Below are 26,060 nucleotides of genomic sequence, written 5' to 3'. Positions count from 1 at the left end.
TCGAGAGAGAGGAGATTTAGACTTGAGTTTCTGGTAATTGATTTCTTACTTTTTTTTTTCCTAGGGAAATTGATTTACTACCTATAAAAAGAAAACCTTGGAGTGACCATTACACACACACACACCATAATGCATGGTGTCACCATTGCACATCGGATGTGTACAAAAGAGATCTTAGACTTACAAAGATGACATAGACTCTAACTATGTGAGATATCTTTTATAGGACAAACCTGTGAGCCTAGTATTAGTATCGGAGGAGCTCATAGGTGGGTTTGATATACATGAGTGAACACCAACTTGACCCAAAAACTTAAGCCTTCTGGGTCTTGAATCCAACCGTATATGTAAGCACCTATCATCCAACTCAATTTCTTCAATATGAGACAAATTCAGGAAATTCTCAATACCTACACCTAGTAAACCAAAACGGACAATATTTCACCGGAGTTGGGCATATGACCATTACAAATGACTTTTTATTGCTTTCGGTTTACAAATTTTTATTTTCTTTTATCTTTATCTTTTTGGATTCAATGATCACTTCTTTTTTTTTTGGGTAAGATTCTAGGAAATCATGCAGCTGGCAAACCATTGCTTTAGCAAAGCAAGAGGCAGTGAAAAAGCAAGTCTCATGATTATGAGATTGGTGCAACCCCTTTTTGACTTATTTGGTAAAAATAAATCAAATCAATTGACCCAGCTTGCACATAGGACTAAGCTGCCCTTTATTTTTTTTTCTTCAATTGACACACATTAGGCTTGTTGAATGAGAAGTTATAGAGATAATGGAGAATTTTATAAATACAAATTTGAATTGAAAATTATCTCTTCGCCTAATTACGATCCGTACATGTGTGCTAAAAAATCCCTAAACTTAAGAAAATAATGAGAGGATAATAAAGATAATTGGAGAGTTATGGACTCTGGAACAGTTTTTTTTAAGAGTATTAATTTATTAAATTGCTCATTAATTAAAAATTTAAGAATGTTATTTTAGGAAATAAATGAGACAAAAATTATAAATTGAGAGCTACATTGCCTAAACTTTGATGCGTTGCAATATTTATAACGACTTCTTCGACTTACTTGAATTTATATAGATTTGCTTTTAAAAAAATTTTAGTTTAGTTTCTAGTATTCCTTATCTTATGTGTTTTTTTGTTTTTTTTTTTTGCCGATTTTTCTAGGCTTGCTTGCGCACCAGAATAATCCCACACCTAGGCCAGCTGTGCCCTTAGTCAACATGTAGGAGGTAAATCGTAGATGTGCGCTGCAGGCGGTAGAGTTTGAATCCCAGACTTTACCTTTGTTCAAAGCCGTCTAGTGAACATCCTTACCACCTGAGCTTATACTCGGGGGCAACTGTGCTTTTGATTCCTCATATAGGGATGTGTGTGAATAAATGACACATAGTATGGTTACTTTGAAATCTAAAAATGTGAAAGGAAAACAAAAGGCACTTAGAGTAAAACTAAGGGAAGATAGAGGAAGAAACTACGATACATGATAAATTAATAAACAAATATTTTAGCTTTAAATGATGCTAATTTCTTGCATTTTTCTATAAAATATAATTTTATCAATTTTAAAATAAATATTAATAAAATTAGATTAAAAAGAATTTCACTCAATTTAGATAGAATATGCTATGAAAAATTTAGAGAAGTTCCAAAACTTTTCAAAGTAGTCCTAAATCTAAATTTTATCTCAAAAAGATACTTATTTTTGTGTATCTTTTAAAGCTAAAGACACTTATTCTTATATATATTTTAAAGTTATATCTTCTTTCATACGAGATATAAATTTTTAATAGCATCTTTCGAGAAATGTTTCCTTTAATGAAAGTTTGTATTTGTTTAATGAGATTACATCACGTATGAATGCATGCATAACAACATCTTATCCTCAATCTTCTCTCTTTTCATCCCCTTCTACATTATTGGATTTTTGTATATATACTTCTGCTTTGAACTATATTATTTACCCCATCTCTGCACATAAGGGTGTGCAATTGGTCGGTTTGACCAATTAACAGAATTAATTGAAAAAATTCAGTTAATTATTCATCATAACCAAACCAACCGAACTATCCTTTTTACTTGAACCTTACCCAATCGAACCCAAATTTCTGTTAATTATAATTAATTATGAGAAAAAAATATGATTGTATGCTTTCAATATTTAATTTATATTTAATTATTAATTATATAATAATTATGAAACCCTAATTATAAATTATATAATTTATATTTAATTATTAATTAATTATATAACTAAATTAAATCAATTAACCGAAATATAATTTCTCCATAATCGAACCAAAAACTGAATAATCAATTTTACTGAAATATAAAACTGAATCGAATTGAATTAAAGATGAACCAAACCGAACCAACCGAATTTAATCGATTATTTCAATTAATTCAGTTTTCACCGAATTATGCACCCCTATTTGCTCATATATGTCGGTGTAGCGAAATAGCTTATGTTTTATCTTGAAGACATTGTTTGCATACATCTAAGGAAACAATATTGTCTTTAGGATAATGATTATCTCGTGATTTACAAGGTTTTGTTTTAATTATATCTATTTGGATATATTATTTTCAACCGCTCAAGCAAATTCATATACATAAATAAATATATATTATTTACATTTTCTAAGAAAAAAATCACGTTCATGTTCATATTTTTTGAGAAATAATTTTATTTATAATCTATAGTTTTTAAATAATTTAACCTTACTTTTGAAAGTTGCATAACAAAAATTTGAAAATGTATTTTTATTATTTTTAAATTTCCTACATAATATTGAAAATAAAGATACCCTACATGCCCATGACTGTTAAGGGGAACTTTTTTGTAATTTTAAAATCTAAAAAATAAAAAATAAAAATAATTTTCATAATGGAGGAAACCTAATTGTTCATCACATTTTTTTTTTTTTATTATCTAGGAACTTCAGCCACCAACGAGTCATTCAGACCCCCTGATGCGGCACCAAACTTATAGATCAGTGTCATCCACCCTCAGGTCTCGCTGATCAGGGTAAAGTCCAGATGCGGATACGGCTTCTGTGTATCAATTGGATGTTCGACCAACCCGATTCCCGGGACATATCTCTATTATTATCCACGGTCCCCGCTGGCTCACAGAATGAACTCTTACCATCCACGATTCCCGTTGGCTCACAGAGTAAACTCTCATTTTCCAAGGTACCATTGATTTTGTAAGTGTATTTACCTGAAATTGAACCCTCGATACTCTTTTTTACTTGCTGATATCTTTCTATCGTGCCATACTGTAGGGGCTGTTTATCACATTTTTCATCTCCAATATGAATGATCATATTTTTCTGTTAGAAAATTTATCTACAACGGTAACATCACATTTTAACATTTATCACGCTCATTTTATATTAATATTTGAATCTCTTATGTATAAATTTTCACGTGGGGGTACACAAAGTAATCAAAATCAACTTTAATACTTATAGTTTAAATACTCATTTCATGAAAAAAAAAAAAATCGCCAAGAAAATTATTTTTTATGCTAAAAGAAAAGTTCTAATAAATGAACAAATTGTAATCTGTCTATTTGCTATGATCAATTTTCACCAATTACAAATATTTTAATTTAAATTGCACAACAATATTTCCTTAATTTTCTTATTATTTTCAGTCAAATCTAATGATGAATATAAAAAAAAGTTTTAAAATATTAAATTTTTTATATTTTATTTCTGTAGGTTTAAATCATAAAATTTCAATATTTTTAATTTAAATTAGACTTTAAAATATTTAATAAAATCTAAATATAAATAAACAGACTCAATAAATTAATCGAATACTAAAAAATTCTCTATAGAAAAAGAAAAGAAAAGTTGAAGACAAATATAAAAATAAGAACAGAACAAAAAGTCAAGGAGGGCAAACCTGTCCTGCAAAATTACAAATCATTAAAAAGGTTCTGCTCCCCCATAAATCCCGCAACCGTTGCGGAACTTTTCTGCTCCCCTTCTCAAAAAAACTAAAGTCCTACGGCTGTGTTCGTCAATTCCGTCACCGCCCAACCATTATCCCCTGTTCGAAGAAATCTGCGACGGTGACCTGGGAAGGTAGAAAAAATCTCTCCTTCAATTAATTGTTAATTATTGTTCATTTATTATAATAATAATAATAATAATAATAATAATAATAATTATTATTATTATTATTATTATATATATAAGAAATGATTTTTCCATTTATTTATTATTATTATTATTATTATTATATATATAAGAAATGATTTTTCCATTTTTTTCTTGTTTTAATGTTCGAAGGGAAAAAAAGTGAGAAACCAGACAAGCCAGGGGGATTTCAAGCCTCTTCCCCCTTTGGCTTACACACCCAACCTGAGGTAATTTCTGCAATTTTCGTAAATTTTCCTTGCATGAATCTCTAAAGTTGTCGTTGTTTTCTTCTGCCAAACGGAATTAGGAAGGGTTTTGCTAAACTCTTCTTCCTTTAATTGGGAAGTTTTTAGCCGTTCTGTCTCAAATTTTTTTTTTTGGGGGCATGTAGGCTGTTCCAGATCGGCCGTCGTAACCCCTGAATTTCATTCAGAAGTAGTATTTCTCCAATCTCCGGTCTGGGTAAGTTTTGGTTTTGGAGAGTTTTGCTTCATTTTCTGAATGTCTGTACATTCCAACTTTTCTTTACGGCGCCGGGAAAGCACAATTTTTGGTGAATTTTGGTTTGTTTGGTTATGTTTGTTAAGGGGTTCTTGGTGAATTGCTTGTGAAATTATTATTTTTTTTAATTTCATAGGAGGGGTTTTGATTTCCATAGAAAATGGGGGTCATGTCAAGGAAAGTTGTGCCCGTCTGTGGTAACCTCTGTTTCTTCTGCCCTTCAATGCGAGCAAGGTCAAGACAGCCCGTGAAGCGGTACAAGAAGCTGCTAGGCGATATCTTTCCTAGGTCTCAGGTGAATTTGAGCATACTTGTTATTGCTTAGTTGTAACTTTTCCCTTTTTTTTTTTTTAAAGCATAATGTTGTTGTCGTGGTCAATGCTGTTTGTGCTTTAGAATGTAGTTTGTTAGAATTGGGTTACTAAATTAGTGCAGAATGATTATTGAACTACTTGGAGTTGCTTTGATGAGCATAGAATGCTTGATCCTTCGGTACCAGTCTCAATTAGATCTATAGTCTACTGCTGTAGTTTTTCCATTTTTGTTCAGTTGGGTAGTTTATTATGATTCTATATTTGTTGATAAAATACTGTCTTCTAGCCTACAAATGTCTTTCAATGTGTGTAAATGCACAAAAGTAAAAATTCTATTGTAAAATATAATTATTATTATCGATGCTATGTTTTTTCCTCTTTATCTTGCTAGATTATGAAAATAGTTGTTTTTTAAAAGGAGTCATGTGAACATTATTGTTGGCTTTGCGATTGAATTTAGGCTCTTGATGATATTACACGGCTTTTAATGAATTTTCCATTTTTCTCTTAGTTCCTTGTTTCTGAATGCTCGTGTGGGTTTTTTAGTTGCTTATTTGCTTGCAATCATGACTTGGCAGGATGCTGAGCCAAATGACAGGAAAATTGGAAAACTTTGTGAATATGCTTCTAAGAACCCTTTGCGAATACCTAAGGTGATCTTTCACCTCCTGTAACTTCAGAGGCTGTCATTTAATAGATTTGACATGCACTGTTTATTGATATTGAGATTCTTCTACATTTAACGTAATATTTGCGATGAAAGGGGAAAACTCCCCCGACCTCTCTATTTTTTAAATTGATCATGTAAATTTGCAAAAAATTTATAGCCACGAACTGATAATCATCACCCATTACATGCTTCTCAGTATATGGAAAGATAATAAAGTTACAGTGGAATTTACTTGCTTTTTGCATATAACTATTAATGAAGAGTTTACAATTTGGTCTGTTTAAAATAAACGAAGTTTAGAAATTTCTGAAGAATAAAAATAATTATCAGCCACAAAGGATTGGCTGAACATTTGAATGGTGAATGAATATCTTGTTAAAGTTTGAAATCTTGGTTTAAATGCCCATCAGTTTGTGGCTAATGCAATTGAGTGTTTGTCATCTACAGATTACAAATTACCTAGAGCAGAGATGTTATAAGGATTTACGAAATGAACACTTTGGATCAGCAAAAGTTGTGTTGTGCATTTATAGGAAATTGCTTTCCTCGTGTAAGGAGCAGATGTAAGTTTGAAATTTTGTTTTTTATTTTTATTTTTTTCATTTGTGACAAATATATCGAGTTTCCGAATTTTAATTAAAATTATAGGAAGATCCCTTTGTCTACCAAGCAGACAGTAAAATGTAGCTTGTTAGTGGTGTTTAAGCATTTTCAGGGCTTCAATTGGGTGGCAAAACCTTCTAATGATTGCCATCTTGTTTCTACACCAACCATGACCCAACCAAGTGAAAGTAAATTCTGTAAGATCATAAGTATTGAATTATATATATTTTAAAAATAATTAGTATATCTTTTTTTTTTTTTCAAACAAAGCTACAGTGACTTCAGAAATTATATTTTTATTTGGTGCATAGAGGTCTCCCAATATTACTGATTTTATGGTGGCACCGAAATATTTAGGACATTGACTGGACACTTTTAAGACCTATCTCGCTGGCATTAGTTCAGTTGAAGACTAAAATGGATATGACTTTTCTTTTGGGTGGGGTTGTGGGAAGGGGGATTGGTTGGTTTGGGGGTGATGCTGAAGATAAGTTGTGTGACACTATATGGGCTGGTTGTTGTGATTTTCTTTGTATATATTTTTATTCATATGTCTTATCTCAAAATTGAGTTTGTTTAGTTTGGTTCATACTTGAAATTTCCCATATGCTTGCATTGTTAAAAAAATGCAACATTCAGTGCACAACGCTCCTGTGTCATATAGGGGGTCTGACGAGGCATGACGTATGCAGCCTTACCTCCACATTTGACGAGGTTGTTCCTGTGACAGGTTTGGCTAATAACAACCTTATCATTGGGTCAAGGATCGCTCTCATGTTTGGGTTGTTAAACTTATTATAGATTTTCAATGAGTTGACATCTAATATACTATTTGTTTTTTAGCTTCTGAAACTTCACATGTGCAAACTGCTGAGGTTTGATGCTCTTTTTGAAGTCTATAACCATACTATATTTTCCACTATTATTTATTTGGTAATAGGGCTCAATTTAAGATGTATTATTGGAATAATTGAACCAATAAATTTTAAGAAAATTTTCTGTAAGGGAGTATGCTATGTAGTGGATACTTTTAAACAATCTTTGAGGTCACTGTCTTTCCAATATTGGACAGAACATGAGGTATGACACTTCAGGAGTTTGCTATAGTAAGATACTACTGATTATAGTTGAGATTGTTGTTTTTATCAGCCTTTGCTAGCCTTACATTTCCCTTGCACCTGATAGAGTAAGAGAATAAGAAACAAAATGATTGAAAGTAGAACGGTTACTGTTAGACAATGCTATGTGAACATCACAAATGAATCAAACTTGTCATTTTTGTGTTAGTATGTGCAATAGCAATCATATGAAGATGGTTACAAGATCAATATAATTTAGGATTTTTTGGGTTGTGGGAGAAGGGAAAGGGGGGGGGGGGGGACACTCATCTGGATGGAAGTTACAGAACTTTATCATACTATTTGATTGGCATTGGATTATTATGCAATAGGTCCTGCCATAATTCTTCCCTGTATCCTTATTATTGTAAATTTTGTATTTATGGTTATATTCACCAAAGTCCTTCAATGTTTGCAGGCCACTATTTGCCAGTAGCTTATTGGGGATTGTTCGGACACTATTAGAACAAACTCGACAGGATGATATGCGGATTTTGGGTTGCAATACTCTTGTTGACTTTATAAGAAGCCAGGTATATGCTTCCATTAGCTAGAGGGAAATAGAGATCTGAGCAGTGAATCATTCTTTCTGTAAGCCAATACAGTGTTGTTGCATCTGGTGCTCATGCACTGTGTTTTGTGTGCCACTCCTTTAATTGGTCCCAGTCCTCTAGCACACAATATGCTACTTCATCAAAATCATATGGTAGTTAGAAACAGAATTTCGTCATATGTTTTGGACATTTGTAGAGAAGATATGAAATGTGTTGAGAAGTTAGTATGCCCATGCATTAGATGATCTTATTTTCATTTTGATGCTGCTGTGGAGGGGACCCATTGAATGCTTGTTTCTCTTGACCATATCTATGCCAAATATTGCCAGGCTATAGTTAGATTACAGAAGGCAGGCTTAGGTCTTCTATATATTAGGTTTTATTAAATTCTGAAGTGATACTAATTTTTTGAAATTAAAAAGTAGATGGATAGCACATACATGTTCAACTTAGAAGGCCTCATTCCTAAACTTTGTCAACTGGCTCAAGAGGTTGGAGATGATGAAAGAGCTCTACGTTTACGGTCGGCAGGACTGCAGACTTTGGCTTTCATGGTACAGTTCCTATTTACAGTCTTGAAAAACCATGCATGCACATGCTTAGACAAACATAAGCATCCTAGTAATGTTTCTTCTGGCCAACTTGTTAGATTTCCAAATGTTTTTGTGATACCCTTGTGCTTATTTCTCCATACTTCCCAGTGAGTATAATGTTTGGAGAAGTTAACATGATTTAGGTTACGTTTGGTTCGCGGAATATCTATTCCATGGAATAAGATGGAATGCAATGAGAATTTGGGAGTAAAGGTAATAGCTATTCCTATATTCCTTATTATTTCATCCAACATGTAATAAGAAAGAAATAGACATTCTCATGGTGAAATTTGGGAATAGTTATGTCTATTCCTTGTTATGGATTTATAAAAGGTTTCACTTTGTTATTTGCTTTATAGTAACAACATAATTTTTTGTATAACTAATTGTAACGATCTATTATAGCTAATCTATTCCTAGGAATAGGCGTTAACCAAACTAAGCTTAAGGCATTAATTCACCCTTATATTTTGACTTATAGTTAATAAATACTTCAAAGAAAGCTGTTTCTGTTGAAAGTGAAATGTAATGCTATAACGTAAGAGATAATGGTCATGTTACATGTTGCATGATGTATGCTGCAGTTGTTGGTGTAATACCTTCTCTCTTATTTAACCCTTTGTTAACTGCACATGTACTTTCATGTTCCCATCCATAGCTTCAGGGCGATTGACTGTCTATAATCTATTTACCTCCTTTGTAGCCAAAGAATGCTGTCAATTACGCTAAAACTATTCAAATCTGATTTCTGCTAAAAATATTGTCAATCGTCCCTCTAAATACTTAGAATTGCTATTCACAGTTGCCAGTGTCTTTTTGCAGAACCTCAGTGAAGGTCACTATCTTTTGCCCATATTCCAAATATATGTAGATAACTAAGATTGTTTTATTTGGACTTCATATGTAGACTTTAAAACCTGTTGGCGTTTCCGCCTTGCCTATTGCCAGCATTTACTCTTTTGGAAGTAATCTTCAAGTTCTATTGTAATGCCATTGAATGTTGTTTGATCTGCCTACATGGGCATTTGGATCTGTTATTATTCAGGTTGTGTTGCTAATGACTTGTCATTGAATGTCAACATCTACCATTTCCATTGGATTATCCTTAATTACAGGTTGAATCTTAGAGGCTAAGAATTTGGAGGAGGTTAAGTTGGCCCTACATCACCGCTCTATTTTCATCATCTTTAGAATTTGAAATTCAATAAGTGGAGATAATCCATATGCTACATTTGATCCATAGAAAGGGATCATGGCATGTTTAAAAAGGTTGGTGGTGTTTGACATGGCTGGCTATTGCGGTTGGTGGTGGTTGTTGCAAGTGAGAATTGGCTAAACATCAATGTTTTGGGCAAATGGAGCTATTGAGCCACCACAAATTTGGAGGTTTCTTGAGCTTTTGAGTAATTACTAGCCCCAAGTTCCAAAATTTAAACCATTTCAAATGCTTTAGAGATGGTGTTTTTGTTGGTGGGAGGTCACTAAACATGCAGGGGCCATGATTTGGCATTTAGCCAACTGTCATTCTTCCCAGACTAGTCTAGTATATTGAAACGTCCCTCTTAGAGGGCAGGTCATCTCTCTAGTTGGCAATGTTGGTGTGACAAAGTTGTTATGCCATTGAAAATGTCCACGAAGGAGAATGGGGACCGTAATAATTAGTAAGAAATGTTTGGGACTTTTCCACTTTTGTGAAAAAATAATTTTTTCTTGTGGTGAACTCTCTCCCTCCCCCCCCGACCCTATTTTTTGTGTTTCTCTCACTGATTGTTGTGGCTGTCACAGGAGATGAATGTAGGGGGTTGCAAATGTTCAATACCCAAGGGAAAACCTTTGATTTGAGATTTGGATAAAACGGGTGTTTCACTTGTTATAGGTGGGTGAGATTTTCTTTGGTTAGTGCAAATTGGTTCTTTAATGGGTTCTCGTTGCTTTTCAGAAGTTTGGCGTAGGTGATTTCGAAGCTGTTGTGTTGGAAGTGTGATATTGGTGAGCGCAAAGGAGGGAAAGTTTTTGGAATTGGGGCATGGGTGGAAAGGAAAGAGGTTTTCAGTATTTGTTCATAGTGGGTCTAAAGGTGATGGGACACTGTTTTTGGGAAGAATTTCATGCGTTGGTTAAGTTTTTATATCCTAGCTGGTGGTGTAGGAGTTGGAAACATAAATCATGTAGCCAAGTTGTTTCAGCTAAGAAGGGAATAACAGAGAATGAAGGTATTCATGGTGGAAGCTTTTGCGAAAAAAAAAGCATGGAATAATGACATGGTAGTAGAGAATAAATAGTGTTGTGTTGGATTTGTGGGGGTATTGCAAGTGAAGGACCATGGGTCATCGTCACTGGAAGCAAATAAGGATCTTCCGGAATTAAGGTTCCTACAGTCAAGAAGGCTAGGGTTTTGTCTGGAGATGCAAGGGTAGTAGAGGGGGCCAGGGCTTCTTTCAAGGAAGATAGAGCGATGAAGGCTCGGTGGTATGGGACTGGGTCTCTAATGATCTTCTTGGACTTGGGCTGATTATTGGAAAAGGAGGTTTCACAATTCTTTCATGGGCAAGCCTATTGAACAAGCCCAAAGCCAACTTGAAATGATTTCAAATTTGGGCAACTTAAAAGTCCAGGACCAAGCCTTTTTGATATAGTTAAACTCCAAGAGGAGGTTAACCAAAGCCCAAGGCCCATCTCAAATTGTCCAAGAGGCACTTGTAAAAAGTTAGGCCCAGGGTTCACTTCATAAATGTTATAGGCAGCCCAAGGGCTCTCCCAAGCAATCAAGTTTTTCTTTGAAGCAAATTTAGAAAGTCCAAGTGGATGTTTCCTCTTTACAAGTAGGGCTACAAATGAACCCACTCATGGACAATTTGGGAGCTTAACTCAGTAAGAACTTGTTCATTATATAAATGAGTGATTCATAGGCCCAATATTTTTTTGAGGCTTTTTTAATAAAAAGATGAACCTGAACATGAATGGGTTCAGCTCATTTCAGCTCATGAGCAGCTTGGTAATGGTTATAGCCTTATAGGCTTGGTTGGGCTCGTTTAATAGGCTCGAACTAGGTTGGCTCGATTAATAGGGTGAAATTATGTTTGATAGACGATAGTGGGCTTATTTAGCCTAAAAGTAGGGGCTGTGTGGGCATGGGCTTGTTTTGCCCAGAATCCATAACCTGAATTCAATAATTGGGCCAAGGCAAAATGGCCAATTGGCTTGGTGGAGGCAAAGAAACCCAAAGGTAGTATTGGCAAGTCTAATATCACCTTTTTCCTAACAAAACCTTAAGTGCCTTTCACATCTCATAGTGAGAGGTTCCAAAAAACTCAAGGCATTGGTGAGCAGCTTGGTAGCTTGACTCTGTTAGGGTGTCGTTCATTTGCATAAGTGCTCAAGCTTGAGCAAGTATAGTCAAACTTGGTTTGAGCTTGGCTTGACTTGAAGCTCAGTTAGAATTTTAATAAGCTTCTTGAGCATGGTAAAGCTTGACTTAGCTTGTTGCAACCCTAATTACAAGAAAAAAATCAGTGTGTCATAAGGGTAAAAGAAAGAGGTGACAAAAGACAGGTCCTTTCCAATCAACTCTTTTGGTTTGATTGATGACTTTGTCCTTTTTCTGGGAGAGGAAACTCACGTAGAGGAGAAAACTTCGGTGGGCCTTTTGCAATGGATGAAAAGGTGAGAGGGACAGAGGGGGTTCTTTTAAGAACTAAAAATCTGGTGAGGATGGGATTTGGGGGGAAAAGTGTGGTTTTGGGGAAGAATCTCCTGATAAGGAAGCTCTCTTAGGGGCCAAAAGGTCTATGCTTGCCAAAATGAGGAAAAAGTATGAAGAAAAGTGAGTTACTTCTAGTGAGGAAAAAATATTAAGGAGAGATAATGAAGGAATGATTGGAGTTTTTTTTTTTTGGTTTTTGGGTGAAAATGACGGTATGGAGAAAAAGCAAATGTTTGAGGATCGAATTTTGCCCACCCCTGTGGAGGAGATTTTTGGGAAGGACATAGAAGCTCAACATTTGATGGATAAATTTGGTTTATGGATGTCTAATTTTGGAAGAAATTAGAGAAATTGAAAAATCAGATTCAAACTTTGGTGCACAGAGTGAAAAACTATTGGGCATTTGTGATGGTTTTCTCTCTCATGCAAAAACCTTTCCATCTCTTGTTTTTTTTCATGGTGCTCTTAGATCTTGATGGTGGGGGTTCTTTCAGTTTAGACTGAAGGATTTCCCTTCGATCTGAGATTGGATAAAGTGGGAAAGGTTGCAGCTTTGTTTGTTCTTGAGAAGAATTGACAACACAATCAGTGCGTTAGACTTTTATCGGCTGCTGCAACATGGTTCTCACAGGGATTTTGTTTTCACTTGTTGGAAGGTAAAGCAAGGGTTTTTCGAAGCTTTTGGTGGGTTTCGTTAACTATTGGATGGTGATTCATGTGACGAGGGCAGGTAAGTTCTTGGAATTAGGGCATGGATGGAGGGGCAAAAAGCACTCTAACTTTGTTCCTGAAGGGTCCAAAGGCAATGGGTGGCTTCGATTTAGCGAAGAATTTAGTGCTCTGGTGAGCTTTCTTCTTCCTGGCACTGATGATGTAGGTAGCAAAAAGAAAGATAATTGAGAATCATTCTTGGAGTCGGGTAGTTTCAGGAAGTACTAACGCTGCTGGTGTTCGTTCGACTTCTAAGGGTGCGTCACAGGTGGTGTTTGTTCATTGTGGGGGGAAGATGCGAGAGGGCCTGCTTTGCTCAAAGTTTTCAAGGGCAAGGATTCCGGCTGGGTGGTTAAATCCAGAGGCAGCTAGAGTTTCCTGCATGGATGAAGGGTTGATGAAGGTTGGGTGGGTTGGGCCTGGGTCACAAATGATTATTTTAGACCTGGGTCGGTTGTTTGACAGCAATAATGGCTTTAATAGCAATAAAGGCCTATTAAAACCTCTGACAGGCCTGTTGGTTAAGGAGGCTGAAAAATCAAATTTATGGCTCTACTTTGAGTTTGGTTAATGAGAAAGAAAACCCTTTGGGTATGCATCAGCCGGGCCAACTGAATGAGCAGGCCCAAGTTTTTTCTTATTGGATTTAATACCCCTGTTGAACGTCAGGTCCCCAATCAGAATGAAGCTCATAGTCTTTCTTTTAAAACCAGCAGGTCTGCACCTACATTCAGAGCAGAAGCAAGCTGTGACTGCATCAGTGCTTTGCTCGACCTCAAATCAGATCCATGGTGGTCAAGAGGAGAGAAGCAGCTGTTCTGAAAGCAGAAAAGAGGAGGAGGTGGAATTAGAAAGGTTGGTTTTTAGAAATTCAACTTATATTCTTGAGGGTGATTTTTCTCCTGTTCAGGAGAAGAATGTTAGTGGGCAGGGTTTCTGGGATGAAATTTCAGGAGCTTCTAAGAATATTAATTCTTGTGAGAATGAAATTCAGGATTTTATTGTTGGTTCGGAAGGAATTTCAGCTGGTAAGGGAGCAGATTCAGGTATTTGAGGAGTTTTGCCGGCAAGCATATGGTTTTTTCTGTTTTACGTTTCCAACTTGAATTTTTATTACTAATTTATATTACATTTTTATTTATTTTTTCACCCACTTTCCTAGGTCATTTGGCATTTTGATTTTCTCTTTTATTTTAATGCATTGATTGTTTCCCCTCATTATTTTTTATGCCTAGGTGTGGTTCATGGGCGAGCACTCCCACATTTCTATGGACTTCGACCATGTAGGTTCTCTTTTGCTTCTGTAGATGTTTATTTCTATGCGTTGGATGCAAAGAAAAAGCAACCATTAAAGAGGTTCATTGCAGTCACATTGCCAAAATTGATGTTTGACTCTTACCACAAATAAGATTAACAAAAAAAATTTATGAGTGTCAATTTTAATTTGAAATTTAGAACATCTGCAAGTTATGTATTTTCAGATTTTGGCGTCATTGTATCAATCTGAAAGTGCTTATACCCCCTTATTTTATAGATTATATCAGTGACTTTGGAGAATTATAGGGACCATGAAATGAATGGAGAAAATGATAAGAAAGGCAGACAATATTCTCAACCTCAGGACCAGTGGGAAGTGCTTAAAGAAGAACATCATGACTCATCATTTGCAGACATTAGTAAGGGGGTTCTTTCCTTACCCAACCTCATTTCTACCAAGCCTGAATTGGATCACACAATGTAAGGCCCCAGAAATTGATGTTTTCGGTCTATATATTTCTTGGAGCATAATTTTTATTTTATAAAACATCCTTTGATTCTTTTGCTGCTTCCGCAGGGATTCTTCCAAAAGCCCATGTTATTGGTCTAGGGTTTGCTTGCGTAATATGGCTGGACTGGCAAAGGAAGCTACGACAGTGCGCCGTGTGCTCGAACCCCTTTTTCATAATTTTGACACTGAAAACCACTGGTCCCCTGAAAAAGGGCTTGCATTGTCTGTTTTAATGTATTTGCAGTCACTCTTGGAGGAATATGGTAAGAAATGGCTGATACTGTCTTTCCTCAACTATGATGAAAATTCTAAAAGAACCCTGTGTCAACATTAATGTATTGTTTTTTCTTAATCATCAGGGGAGAAGTCACATCTGTTGTTGTCTGCCCTGGTCAAGCACTTGGAACATAAGAATGTTGTCAAACAACCTCTTACACAGATAAATATCATTAATGTCACCACACATCTTGCACATGATGTGAGGCAGCAGTCCTCAGTTGCAATCATTGGTGCAATATCCGACCTGATGAAACATTTACGCAAATGCATGCAATTATCAGTTGAAGCATCGAGCCCTAGATATGATACAGAAAAATGGAACACCGATCTCCAGTCTGCATTAGAAAATTGCATCTCACAGTTCTCGAAAAAGGTTTGTATTTGATTTATTTTCTGCTGTAGTGCCGTGTTAAACATTTTCTCTGAATTAGTACTTGAACACCTCACTGCTGTTAAGTGTAGAAGTTGCTAGTCTTTGTCTGAGACCTTCTCTGTTAATTTTTTTTTTTTTTATAGCTGATTTTTCATTGCTTCCTGTGAAATCCTCTAAAACAGCTCACATGCTCCTTTAGATGTACAACAACAACAGACAAGCCTTAGTCCCACTAGGTGGGGGCTGGCACATGCTCATTCAGATGTGCTTGTAAAAAGAGAACATTTAAAATTAAGAATCACATAAATTCTACAAGTTATTTATCATTGTATGAAATTCAATCCTAATATGGTTGGATTCATCTTTGGAGGATGTCTCTCATGTGTTGGAAACCTCCACTGTGGATTTGGATGGAGTTCGTATTTAATGCTGATGGATGTAGTAACAATGAGAATTTTGGTCAGGCTCAGAGCAAATGAGAAATGATATTAAAGGGGATGGATGGAAATGAGAAATGATGGTAGGTGGTAAATTAGAAGGATATTATGGTCCAAGAGCTTTTGGATAAATGGGCTCCAACTGTAGTGGTCCTGGATGCTAGGAAAAGAGGATGGATGGGGGTAAGAGAGAAGAAAAAAGGGTAGATAGGCAGAATAGATAATTTAAAATGCTCCATGAACTTTGATTGGAAGGGTCTTACGAAGGTTTTTTGAACAATTAGTCCTGATTTGTTTTGTTTTTGTTTTTTACTTTGGTCTCAGCCTTGTTGATTATTTGTTCAATTTAGTTTGCACTCTCTCTAAATTTTGTTTAATATGTAAGTGAAAAAAAAAAAAAACTTAGATTCTACTAAGATGGTAATAGCTAGCTTTTCTTTTTCAAAAATATATATTTTTCCTTCGTTTTGGTAGCATTGCCTGATGGTACAGAAGGACTATTGTTTTTCTAAAGGTTGGTGATGTGGGACCCATTCTTGATATAATGGCTGTGGTGCTGGAGAATATCCCAACCAGTACTATTGTAGCTCGAACAACGATATCTACTGTTTATCGAACGGCACAAATTATTTCTTCCATTCCAAACATATCATATCACAGGAAGGCAAGTACATTTTTGAACTGATAGATTATACATGTTCGCACACTGCAAAATCATCTGAGTCTGAGAGTTTGTAATTTGAACCTTTTCAGGCCTTTCCAGATGCTTTATTTCACCAGTTGCTCTTAGCAATGGCCCACCCAGACCACGAAACGCGAGTTGGGGCTCACCATGTTTTTTCTGCTGTGCTTATGCCATCTTTGCTTTGTCCTTGGTTACGTGGAAGTATAAGATCTTTAGATGCTCGTGCGGAGCTTTCATCTGTTACTGCATCGCATGATGTCAGGAGCAGCAGTTTCTCCATGCAGGATGAAAGCCAAAACAAACTAAAACTTGAAGATGGGGGATGTATGGAGGAAACTGGTCAAATTTTGGATGTGGATGCGAGGCATTTGACGAAGTGGTCATCTCATGGTCCTGCATATAGCTTCAAGTTTGCTAGAACTGATGGAAAAACTGTATGGAAATTCAAACTCTTATTTTTTCTTTTAAATTTACATTCTCAATTTCTCATCATCTAGCAGCGAAATTTAGTTTTAAAAGAAATTATTAAGGTAAATCTTTGTAACTGTTTTATACCCGAAAAATTCCAGGAGCTAACTTCCCTTCGGCTGAGCAGTCATCAAGTGAGTCTTTTGCTTTCATCAATCTGGGTTCAAGCAACATCTGCAGAAAATGCCCCTGCAAATTTTGAGGCAATGGCTCATACCTATAAGATTGCTTTATTTTTCACCCGGTCTAAGGTGAGTTCCTATGCATATTATTATGCTATTATTGGTTTTAGTCACTATTATGTGCTGCAATTTCTTTATTGATCTTTTAGTTTTGTGCACTGTAAGTCTGTAATCCTCCGTAAAGCAATACTATTGTTTTTGTTGTGATCATTGTTGTTGGCATAGTTGCTGTTGTCGAGGTTTGCAATTATCTATTTCTGCACTGCCATGAGGTTACTTTGACATACCTGGTGGTTAGAAATTAGGCAAAGTCCTTGCCATGTTTTTATGTCTCGTGTTATAATTTCTTTATGTCAATTAGAAGATGTAAATAAGATGGTTCTGGTTCCTCTTTTGGAACTGAGTTGATTGGACCTTTATTTGTGATCATCTATGGACTATGGTTCTAGCCATTGATCAGAGATCGAAATAATGACTTGAAATTGCAACGACTTTCAGGTGATAATTATGAACACTGTTCCTGTGGAATAGAGAATATCATATTGATTAACTATTAGCTTTGATATCATTTTCAAAAGTGGCATATTTGTTGCTGCTATTTAACTAAGCTTTGCAGCAAATTTCCTTGATCCTTGATAACAATCTCTTTGTTATTTACTTGATGTCTTTTGACTCTTGTCACCACTTTCTTATTAATTCATGTTGCTTATGGCAGACATCCAGTCACTTAGCTTTGGTTCGGTGTTTTCAGCTGGCATTCTCACTTAGGAGTGCTTCTCTTGATCAGGAAGGTAGGTTGTATTTATTATCTATGGGTTTTTTTTTTTCATCCTGATGACATATGTATTAATTCTGTATTTTTGTATATCGTGAAAAAACAGTAAAGTAAAAATATTCACTGAGCTGATGAAAGGATGGTATTTCTTCAGCATAATTGTGCATGTAGACATGCAAATGAAAGCATGGGCTTGTGGCATAGTGGCTCGTCTCCTGTGTTTGCACCCCCTAGGGGAGGTGGAAAATGCTGAAGACCACAGGCCTGTGATGTGGTGGGCCTGTCGTGTTTACCATTGCTCTAGGGGAGGTTGTTTGTGTTTGTGGTATGTATTTTTGACGTGTGTTTTTAGGGTGTTGCTTATGTACATTTAAAAAGTGTACATATGTACATTGTGCATGCAGCCAGGTTTCTGTTTTGAGATGTTTTTCTTAAGATTTACAAGTGTATGTAATATGTGATGGCTGAAATGCCGCTGAATGGTCTGCCTTCTTGTTCGATCCTGTTGATATTGCCTACTTTTTTTATCCTTTTGGAAACGGTGGGGAGGGGCATTTGAAAGAAATGCGGTGTTGATATTGCTCTCTCTCTCTCCCTCCCTCTCAGATATCTTTTGGATCTAATTGTGCTTGTGACGTCATAAAATATGGTTATTCTTAAATTTGGCAGTTGTCTTACACTCTTTGCTGTTTGATATAAATTATACTTTTTTCTATCCTTAAATGGTCTGTATTTTTTTTCTTTGGTTATAATTTGTCTTGTATATGATTTTTGTGTTTGCATGTTGAAGGAGGCTTGCAACCGTCTCGCAGAAGGTCTCTCTTTACCCTAGCATCTTATATGCTTTTACTATCCGCTGGGGCAGGCAATCTTCTGGAGCTAATTCCTATTGTTAAAGCACCTTTGACCAATACAACAGTTAATGCCGAAGACTTACCTATTTATTGAGGCTCATATTTTTCTTTCTTCATTGATGAAAGAAATATCATATTGTGTTATTTGGATCATTTTAAGTATTGCAGTCACAAAGAATGGTCCTTTTGACAGGTTGATCCTCATCTTCAGTTAGTTGAAGATATTGGACTGCAGGCTGTCTTTTTAGAATCAGATAAGGAGAAGATATTATATGGATCACAGGATGATGAAGTTTCTGCCTTGAAGTCTCTCTCAGCAGTTGAAGTAGATGATCAGCAGTTGAAAGAATTTGTTATATCTCACCTCACAAAGAAATTCGAGAAATTATCAGAGGTAATGTCCATTTCTTTGTCTTTTAAAGTTTTCTCATCTGTCTTAACAGTCTTATTTCAGCTACACTTAAATGTTTTTTTATATGTTGTTATTTTAGTTGGCTAACATGTTGATCATATAGTTGGAAAAAAACTTTCCGATCCATATGGTGTAGATGGTCTTAGAGCTATCAGAAAATTTTTGTTTCTAATTTTGGAGGAATTTGACAATAGCATAGCATGTTGCTGTTAGAAATTTATGACAATCAATTTTAATTTTTTGTTGATTATCCCTCCAATAATTACTAATATGTAATGGCAATTATATGCATAAGAGAGGATGCTAAGCTGTATCTAAGTCTTTAAGAGATTATCTTTTGTCAGGCTGATTAATAATGATTAAGAGGAGGAGGATAATGCAATAATGCTCCTCTTTTATAAATAAAGATTTATTTCATATTGAACATATTGAGATTTACTTATTTGGAATAAATGTGTACCATATTTTGGAATGTTCATGTCAATTCGCAGTTAATGTGGGTATTATCTTTTTCTGGTAATGGTTTCATCTATAAGTATAGTATCATCAGCAAAATAGAAATACAAAATGGAACCTCATCTTCAATTTGTCTAGCAAGTTATTCCATAACTGAAGCAAATATACAAGGACTGAAAGGCCCAGGACGTCTCTTATTTTGCAATTTGAATTACATTGTTTCCTCTTCTCTTTCTCCCCTATTAATAGTCTTGCACTAGCCATCACTATACTGTAAGTATCTTGATGACATGAGCATGTGTACTCCCCTGGTCCCTTCTTTTTGAAAACCTTTGATAATTATTCATTAGATTAACTGTGTAAATCACTGTTCTTTTTTCCCTAGTTTTTTATTAATCATAATATCATATTAATGGGCATATACATTATGCAGTCAAGTGTCTTTGATATAAAACCTAACTGATTTTCTAAGTTGCTTATATAGTGCTTGTTCAATTTATCTTTTCAAAATTTTATTTTACGATGATTTGTAAGTTTCATTCTGTGATAGTTATAGACTTGAGGGCTTTTCTTCTATTCACTTGGCATTTTCTTAATGTTATAGTTTTCCTTAAAAAAAAAACAAAAAGATCCATTTTTAATACATTCTTCGTTTATTAACATTGTTGTCATAATTTATGCATTTAATATTACCTATACATTTACTGCCTATTCTTTTTCCATAGCAAGTTTGTATGTCTTTCTGTGCATCTTTAGTGTTTAGTTTAATATAAACTTCTTTAAATATTCTAGTTTAGATTTACAGTTTTTTGCACATGTATGTGTAATGGAACAATTACAAATTTTTTATTGTTTTGTCCTCAATAAATATGGTCACCTATGCTCTTTCTTCCCCCAGGATGAGTTATTGGGCATAAGGAGGCAACTTCTACAGGGTTTTTCACCTGATGATGCATATCCATTGGGAGCTCCATTATTCATGGAGACGCCAAGGCCATGTTCTCCTCTTGCCCAAATGGAGTTACAGGCTTTTGGCGAGGTATAGTTGTCAAATATGATATTGTTCTCCTCATGACTCTTGCTACCAATATGCATGACAATGTTTGGTTACTATTCTTTTCTTTCAGGTAATGCCTTCAGCTGCCTTGACAGATGATGAAGCCTTCCCTGAAGCAGGTGGAAGCCAGTCAGATCGCAAAACATCACTGTCCATACATACACTTGACATTATAAGCGTTAATCAACTTTTAGAATCAGTAAGTATAGATTTTATTTATGTGTTCATTTTTTCAGTTGTAAATTTCTAAGAAAGGCAAATCTAACAAACTTTCTAGGGATAATGTAGGGGAAAATTTATTCATTGCATGGCAACATTTAGTGATAAAGTTTTTTGAGATAGACATTGAAGTATGTTTTGAGTTAAGAACCGAAAGAATTATGTTCTTATTGGTTGAGGTTTTTGAGAGGAAAAAATTATGTTCTTGGGATGCTCTGATATTTGTTTTTTGTTCGTTTGGTAATATATATATTGCTATGTGTCTTGTAATTTATAGCTTGGATTATTTATCTCTCGAACAGGTTCTGGAAACAGCTCGGCAGGTTGCTAGCTTCCCAGTGCCTTCTACACCCATACCTTATGACCAAATGCGGAGTCAATGTGAGGCCCTCGTGACGGGTAAACAGCAGAAGATGTCGGTACTTCAAAGTTTCAAGCATCAAAAGGAAGCCAAAGCAATCATTATCTCTACTGAAAATGAAAACAGAAGGCCTCTTTTACCAAACATGGTGAGAATGCTATGGAAGTTTTGAAGCTCCTTTTCTGTTTTATTCTGTTATAAGATATTTCTTCTCCTAGTTGAAAAAAATTGTTATATTGTTCATCAAATGCCATTAGAGAATGGAAAGAACAGTAAAAACAGATTGTCACTGGCCTTCTCTGACGCTTTGATATCAATAACTTTAGGTTCTGTCCCCTTTTAGTATCAAAAAGCCACCTTGATCGCTCAGTTGTTTTAGTTTTTTTTTTTTTTTTTTTTTTTTATGGAAAAAGGAACTTTATTGAGAAGGAGAAGAAAAAGATGCACAAAATGAGAACAAGTAGTCCTCAAACAGAATAACAAAAGCAAAAAAAAAAAAAAACTACATCTTAATAAAGCATTCCAGTCTCTTGAAAACAACAACCCTTAAGACTGCCTGCACTATGAGCTCAAAGCGTAGAGAAGCATCAAATCCTATCCCAAATAAATCCCACTGATAATCTCTTCCCTGTAGCCAGCCAACTTCCTGACAACACAGCCTTTTAGCATCCTTGCCTTTCCCAAAACCAGCAAAGAAAGTCAACATATCTTTTGTTATGGGTTACTGTAGTCATATAGCATTATTGCTATGCGCTATTCCTAATTTTCTATGTTAGTAAGCATGAGATAGAGCATGAGTTCGTAAGGCTATTATGGTCATGGTTATGTACTTGGCATATATTATAGAGGGAGAGACCTGTCATGATTAGGTCTTCCAATTTGCCCAATAACTCAACATGATGTCATAGCAAGATTCGACCTAAACCCTTAGTGTGTAGCCACCATCAAGTCTGCTGGGAGGGTCATCAACTTTACCAAAGATCAGAAACAACTCCACAAGTCATCAGAAAACACAGCAGTCACTGGAAAAACTCTTGCATGTTACTGCCATTTCAGAACCTCAAGAACCCCTTATGATTTTGGTAAACCAATTCTGTATATAGTCACAGACACTGCTGATCTATAAGCCTTTCAGATTTCTTTGCTGGAGGAGCAGCCACAGGCACCCACGTGCCAATCGAAAGCCACCAAATCCAATGTCATGTGCCAGCAAGCAAGAGTTCTCATTGTGTTTTTTTTTTTGCTCCAATTTCTTCTAGAATGCCTTGAATACCTCCATACTCCGTGATATCAAGTTGTGGTCATGTCCCTTGTTCTAAGATCTAACCTTTTTTTGGTAGTTCACTGGTGACACTTTATAATGATTGTTTGCTACCACTAGGGTTAAATTATAGTTTCTTGGGGTTGTGGCAGTGTTTTTCTAGTTTGTTTACGACTGATTTCTGATCATTTTAGTTTACAACTAGTTGTTTGTGGTTGCTCCATTATGGTTGTTGACCTTGTTCCTTGTTGGTCTTGTTTGTGAGTGTTAGAATGGAATCCATGAATCCCAAAAGTTTGTTTCCTTTGTCATTGCCGCAGAGAACAATTGAGAAGTTGGATGAAAAGAATTATGTGTACTAGACTGAACATTTATAGGTAAATTTTATCACTTGTTTCGATCTGGGCCTTGACGTCAAAATAAGAGAGTATTGATTTGTGGAACTTGATGGAATTCCAGATTATACAGATGTGCATGCATCTGGTTGTGTAAAGGAGATCTGGGTTTATGTCAAGCTCTTATATTCCAGTAACATTTCACATATGTACGACCTATCCTTGGAGTAATTTCTGTTACAATATGGAGACGAGCATTATTGGGTATTTTGCAGAAATGAAGCACATGCATAAAGAGCTTAACATCATGCAACTCATAACCGGGGATGTCTGTGAGATGCAAAAACAGAGGCAGCTGGTGACTGTCCTTTGGGTTCTAATGGGTTTGACATCTGAGTTTGAGGTAGTCTGGTCCCATATCGCACAAAGTTGCCATCCTTTGCTCATGGTTTGGTTGATTTAGTGTCATAGTACTTGAGTTGAGTCTTCAACAGTGTGCAATGGAGATCATTTTGTATCTTGTCATAGGATTCTTCTCGTATATGTGGATGATATTGTGATTTTTCCTGATGGTGATCAAGATAACTAGTGCCTAAATTATTTTCTACAAACTAAATTTGAGACCAAAGATTTAGAACCATTGAAATACATTTTGGGTACAGAAGTATCTAAATCTCATTTGTCAGTCATTCTTGACCTTTTAGATGAGATTGGCTATTGGGATCCAAACCATACACCCCGTGGATCCTGACATCAAGTTAGTGTCAGATGTGGGCTATTTGTTGGTCAACCCTGGACAGTACTGAAGACTTGTTGGAAAGTTGAACTATCCCAAAGTTACTTGACCAGATATGTCTTTCATAACAAGTGTTGTGAGTCAGTTGCTTAATTGTCCAAGAACAAGTCACATTCGTATCTTGAGGAATCTTATAAGTTCATCTAGGAGAGGTTTCTTATAAGTTATATCTAGGTCTGGGTCACAGCTATATTTAAGGATATACAAATGCAAATTGGGTTGGGTCACCTTCCGACAGATTGTCTTCTTGTTGGTGGTAACTTGGTATGGTGTAAGAGTAGAAACAAATTGTAGGGTCAAGTTCTAAGTCAAGAGTATCAAGCCATGGTCCATACTCAATGTGAACTTGTTTGGCGAAAGAACATGTTGGAAGATCTTGGTTTTTCACATCCTCAGTCTATGGAGTTGTTGTTCATATTGCTTCCAACCTAGTGTTGTACTCTTGTATGACCAGACAAAACACCTTGAAGATGATTGTCACTTTGTTCCAGAAACTTGCGTAGAAGCTTGTTGCAGCTGCTCATGTGAAGTCAGAATTCCAACTTGCTGATTATTCACTAAAGCAATGAGGATGCTCGCGTTAAATCCATTTGTAACAAGCTAGGAGCATATGATATCTATGCTCCAGCTTGAGGGTGAGTGTTATGGGTCACAATAGTCATTTTGCATTATTTTTGTGGTATTGTTGTGTTAGTAAGCATAAGACAGTAAGGGTATTATTATGGTCATTGTAATGTACGTGGCTAATATTATAAATTGAAGTAGAGGTCTATCATTGTGATTGGGTCTTCCAATTTACCCAATACTTCAGCATCTTCCATTGCATTTGGACAACCCATAATTCTCCGAACACCCCCAAATCATGGAGTCTAATGTGTGTGATTTGATTACTTTTTTTTTCAATAACAAAACCAAAATATTATGAGAAGAAATATCGAGAGCAAGGCTTCAAATTTAATTATTAAACTTAAATTTCAATAGCATGACTTCAAATATTATTTAGAAGGGAGGGAGTCGGATGTCAACACATGCATTTATGTGTCTATGTATGCATATCAATGTGTTTGGACTTTTTCCTTTGGTCATTCCATCATACTTTGGAAGTATCTACTGCCTACAAAATTCTTTTTAATTGTCAATTCCCAAACTGGCAGGCAGGAAAATTTGAACTTGATGATCAAATTGTAATATACTTGGTGAAAAAATAACTATTTTGGTATATAAACATATGCACATACATAATTGTCCTTTGTATATCTTTCAGAAAATGGGGCTTTCAGAAGGAGATCTAAGATTGTTTTCCATGGAACAAGTTCGAGGAAGGGATCAGCTCCTCACCTGTTCGCGGGAGTTCGGACAACATTCTTTCAGACTGCCACCTTCAAGTCCTTATGACAAATTCTTGAAAGCAGCTGGATGCTAAAGCAGCTAGTGTGTCCTATGTATGTTTGTAACTAATAGTTTGTTTCTTCTTCTTCAAGCAGTTGGCAATTTTTTCATTCTTTGTACTAGAAATTTTTAGCTTTAATAGTACACAAATTTTTGCCTTGGTGAGATTTTTACTACCTTCCCATACCATACCATATACCCAAATGTGTGAAATGAGCTCCAAGAAAGAGTAGTAGGGAAACTTAGTTTGCATTTTCACTAAAATTTGTTCTTATTTAATTCGATGTATCTGTACATTTTCAAGTTTCATGTATGTAGCAATTTTATTATATGTTCCTTTTTTTTTCCCTGAGCAATTCTTCATTGTTGTCGAGATCATGTTGCTAGCTTCAGAAATTTTATTATTTGTTCCATTCCTTTTCTTGAGCAATTATTCATTTTCGTCGGAAAACATGTTGCTAGCTTCCATGATGTTAATGTAGCCATTTGTGATTCATGAAAGATGTAGAATGAAAGGATTATTCTTTTTTGGAAGAAAAAAAAAACATGGAGAATGGAATGAAGTGCTTTGGGAAGCTCACGAGATAGACCTCATGTTTAGTTGCAAAAAATAGTTCTATCTTCTTTAATTGTCATTTTATTTTATTTTTTAATTTCAATGTTTATGTAAGAAAGTTGAAAAATATCTACTTTTGTTTACCTAATTGTTATTGGTGTCATTATCACTATTATTATTATTATTATTATTATTATTATTATTTAATGAAAGTATAATAGAAGTCTCCAACAATAACAAGACCTAGCTAGAGCAACCAAAAAAAAAAAAAAACCCCCCCTTACTCCATTTGGGACTTAAATATTAGGAAAAGGAAAAGAAAAAAAATGAAGGAGTTGGTTGTCAAGAAAAGTAAGAGGGAAAATATTATATACAGCATATTGCATTTAGTATTTATTTTGTAATAGTATTATCATAAATTTTTATTTTTAATAACATTGGATATAAAGAGAG

At 35.3% G+C, this 26,060-nt stretch overlaps 1 protein-coding gene across 2 annotated transcripts; it reads left to right on the top strand.

Annotated features, from left to right (window-relative positions):
* Positions 1–4,007: 4,007 nt before the first annotated feature.
* Positions 4,008–25,407, top strand: LOC131152105 (protein SEMI-ROLLED LEAF 2). Of its 2 annotated transcripts, XM_058103750.1 has the most exons (22): positions 4,008–4,120; positions 4,328–4,404; positions 4,569–4,639; positions 4,815–4,973; positions 5,571–5,645; positions 6,110–6,225; positions 7,802–7,916; positions 8,363–8,491; positions 14,180–14,227; positions 14,479–14,681; positions 14,779–14,975; positions 15,072–15,364; positions 16,316–16,465; positions 16,555–16,920; positions 17,056–17,205; positions 17,852–17,927; positions 18,702–18,829; positions 18,959–19,159; positions 20,532–20,672; positions 20,761–20,889; positions 21,212–21,418; positions 24,927–25,407. In XM_058103750.1, the coding sequence occupies exons 4-22, from the start codon at positions 4,839–4,841 to the stop codon at positions 25,083–25,085; spliced, it is 3,018 nt and encodes a 1,005-aa protein (XP_057959733.1). In that variant the 5' UTR covers positions 4,008–4,120; positions 4,328–4,404; positions 4,569–4,639; positions 4,815–4,838; the 3' UTR covers positions 25,086–25,407. The 2 variants fall into 2 exon arrangements, with proteins under 2 accessions (XP_057959733.1, XP_057959734.1); XM_058103751.1 differs by lacking the exon at positions 4,815–4,973.
* The last annotated feature ends 653 nt before the right edge of the window (positions 25,408–26,060 follow it).

This window comes from Malania oleifera, chromosome 3, assembly GCF_029873635.1.
Source record: "Malania oleifera isolate guangnan ecotype guangnan chromosome 3, ASM2987363v1, whole genome shotgun sequence".
Classification (NCBI taxonomy): Eukaryota; Viridiplantae; Streptophyta; class Magnoliopsida; order Santalales; family Ximeniaceae; genus Malania; species Malania oleifera.
This window is presented reverse-complemented; position numbering and strand designations above follow the sequence as displayed.

Bases quoted from the DNA above. Each gene is read 5' to 3' on its own strand.
- LOC131152105 (XM_058103750.1), top strand. From the start codon at position 4,839: ATGGGGGTCATGTCAAGGAAAGTTGTGCCCGTCTGTGGTAACCTCTGT. The intron at 6,226-7,801 runs GTAAGTTTGAAA...CAATGTTTGCAG, and splicing joins TCCTCGTGTAAGGAGCAGAT to GCCACTATTTGCCAGTAGCT. The intron at 17,928-18,701 runs GTAGGTTGTATT...TGCATGTTGAAG, and splicing joins TGCTTCTCTTGATCAGGAAG to GAGGCTTGCAACCGTCTCGC.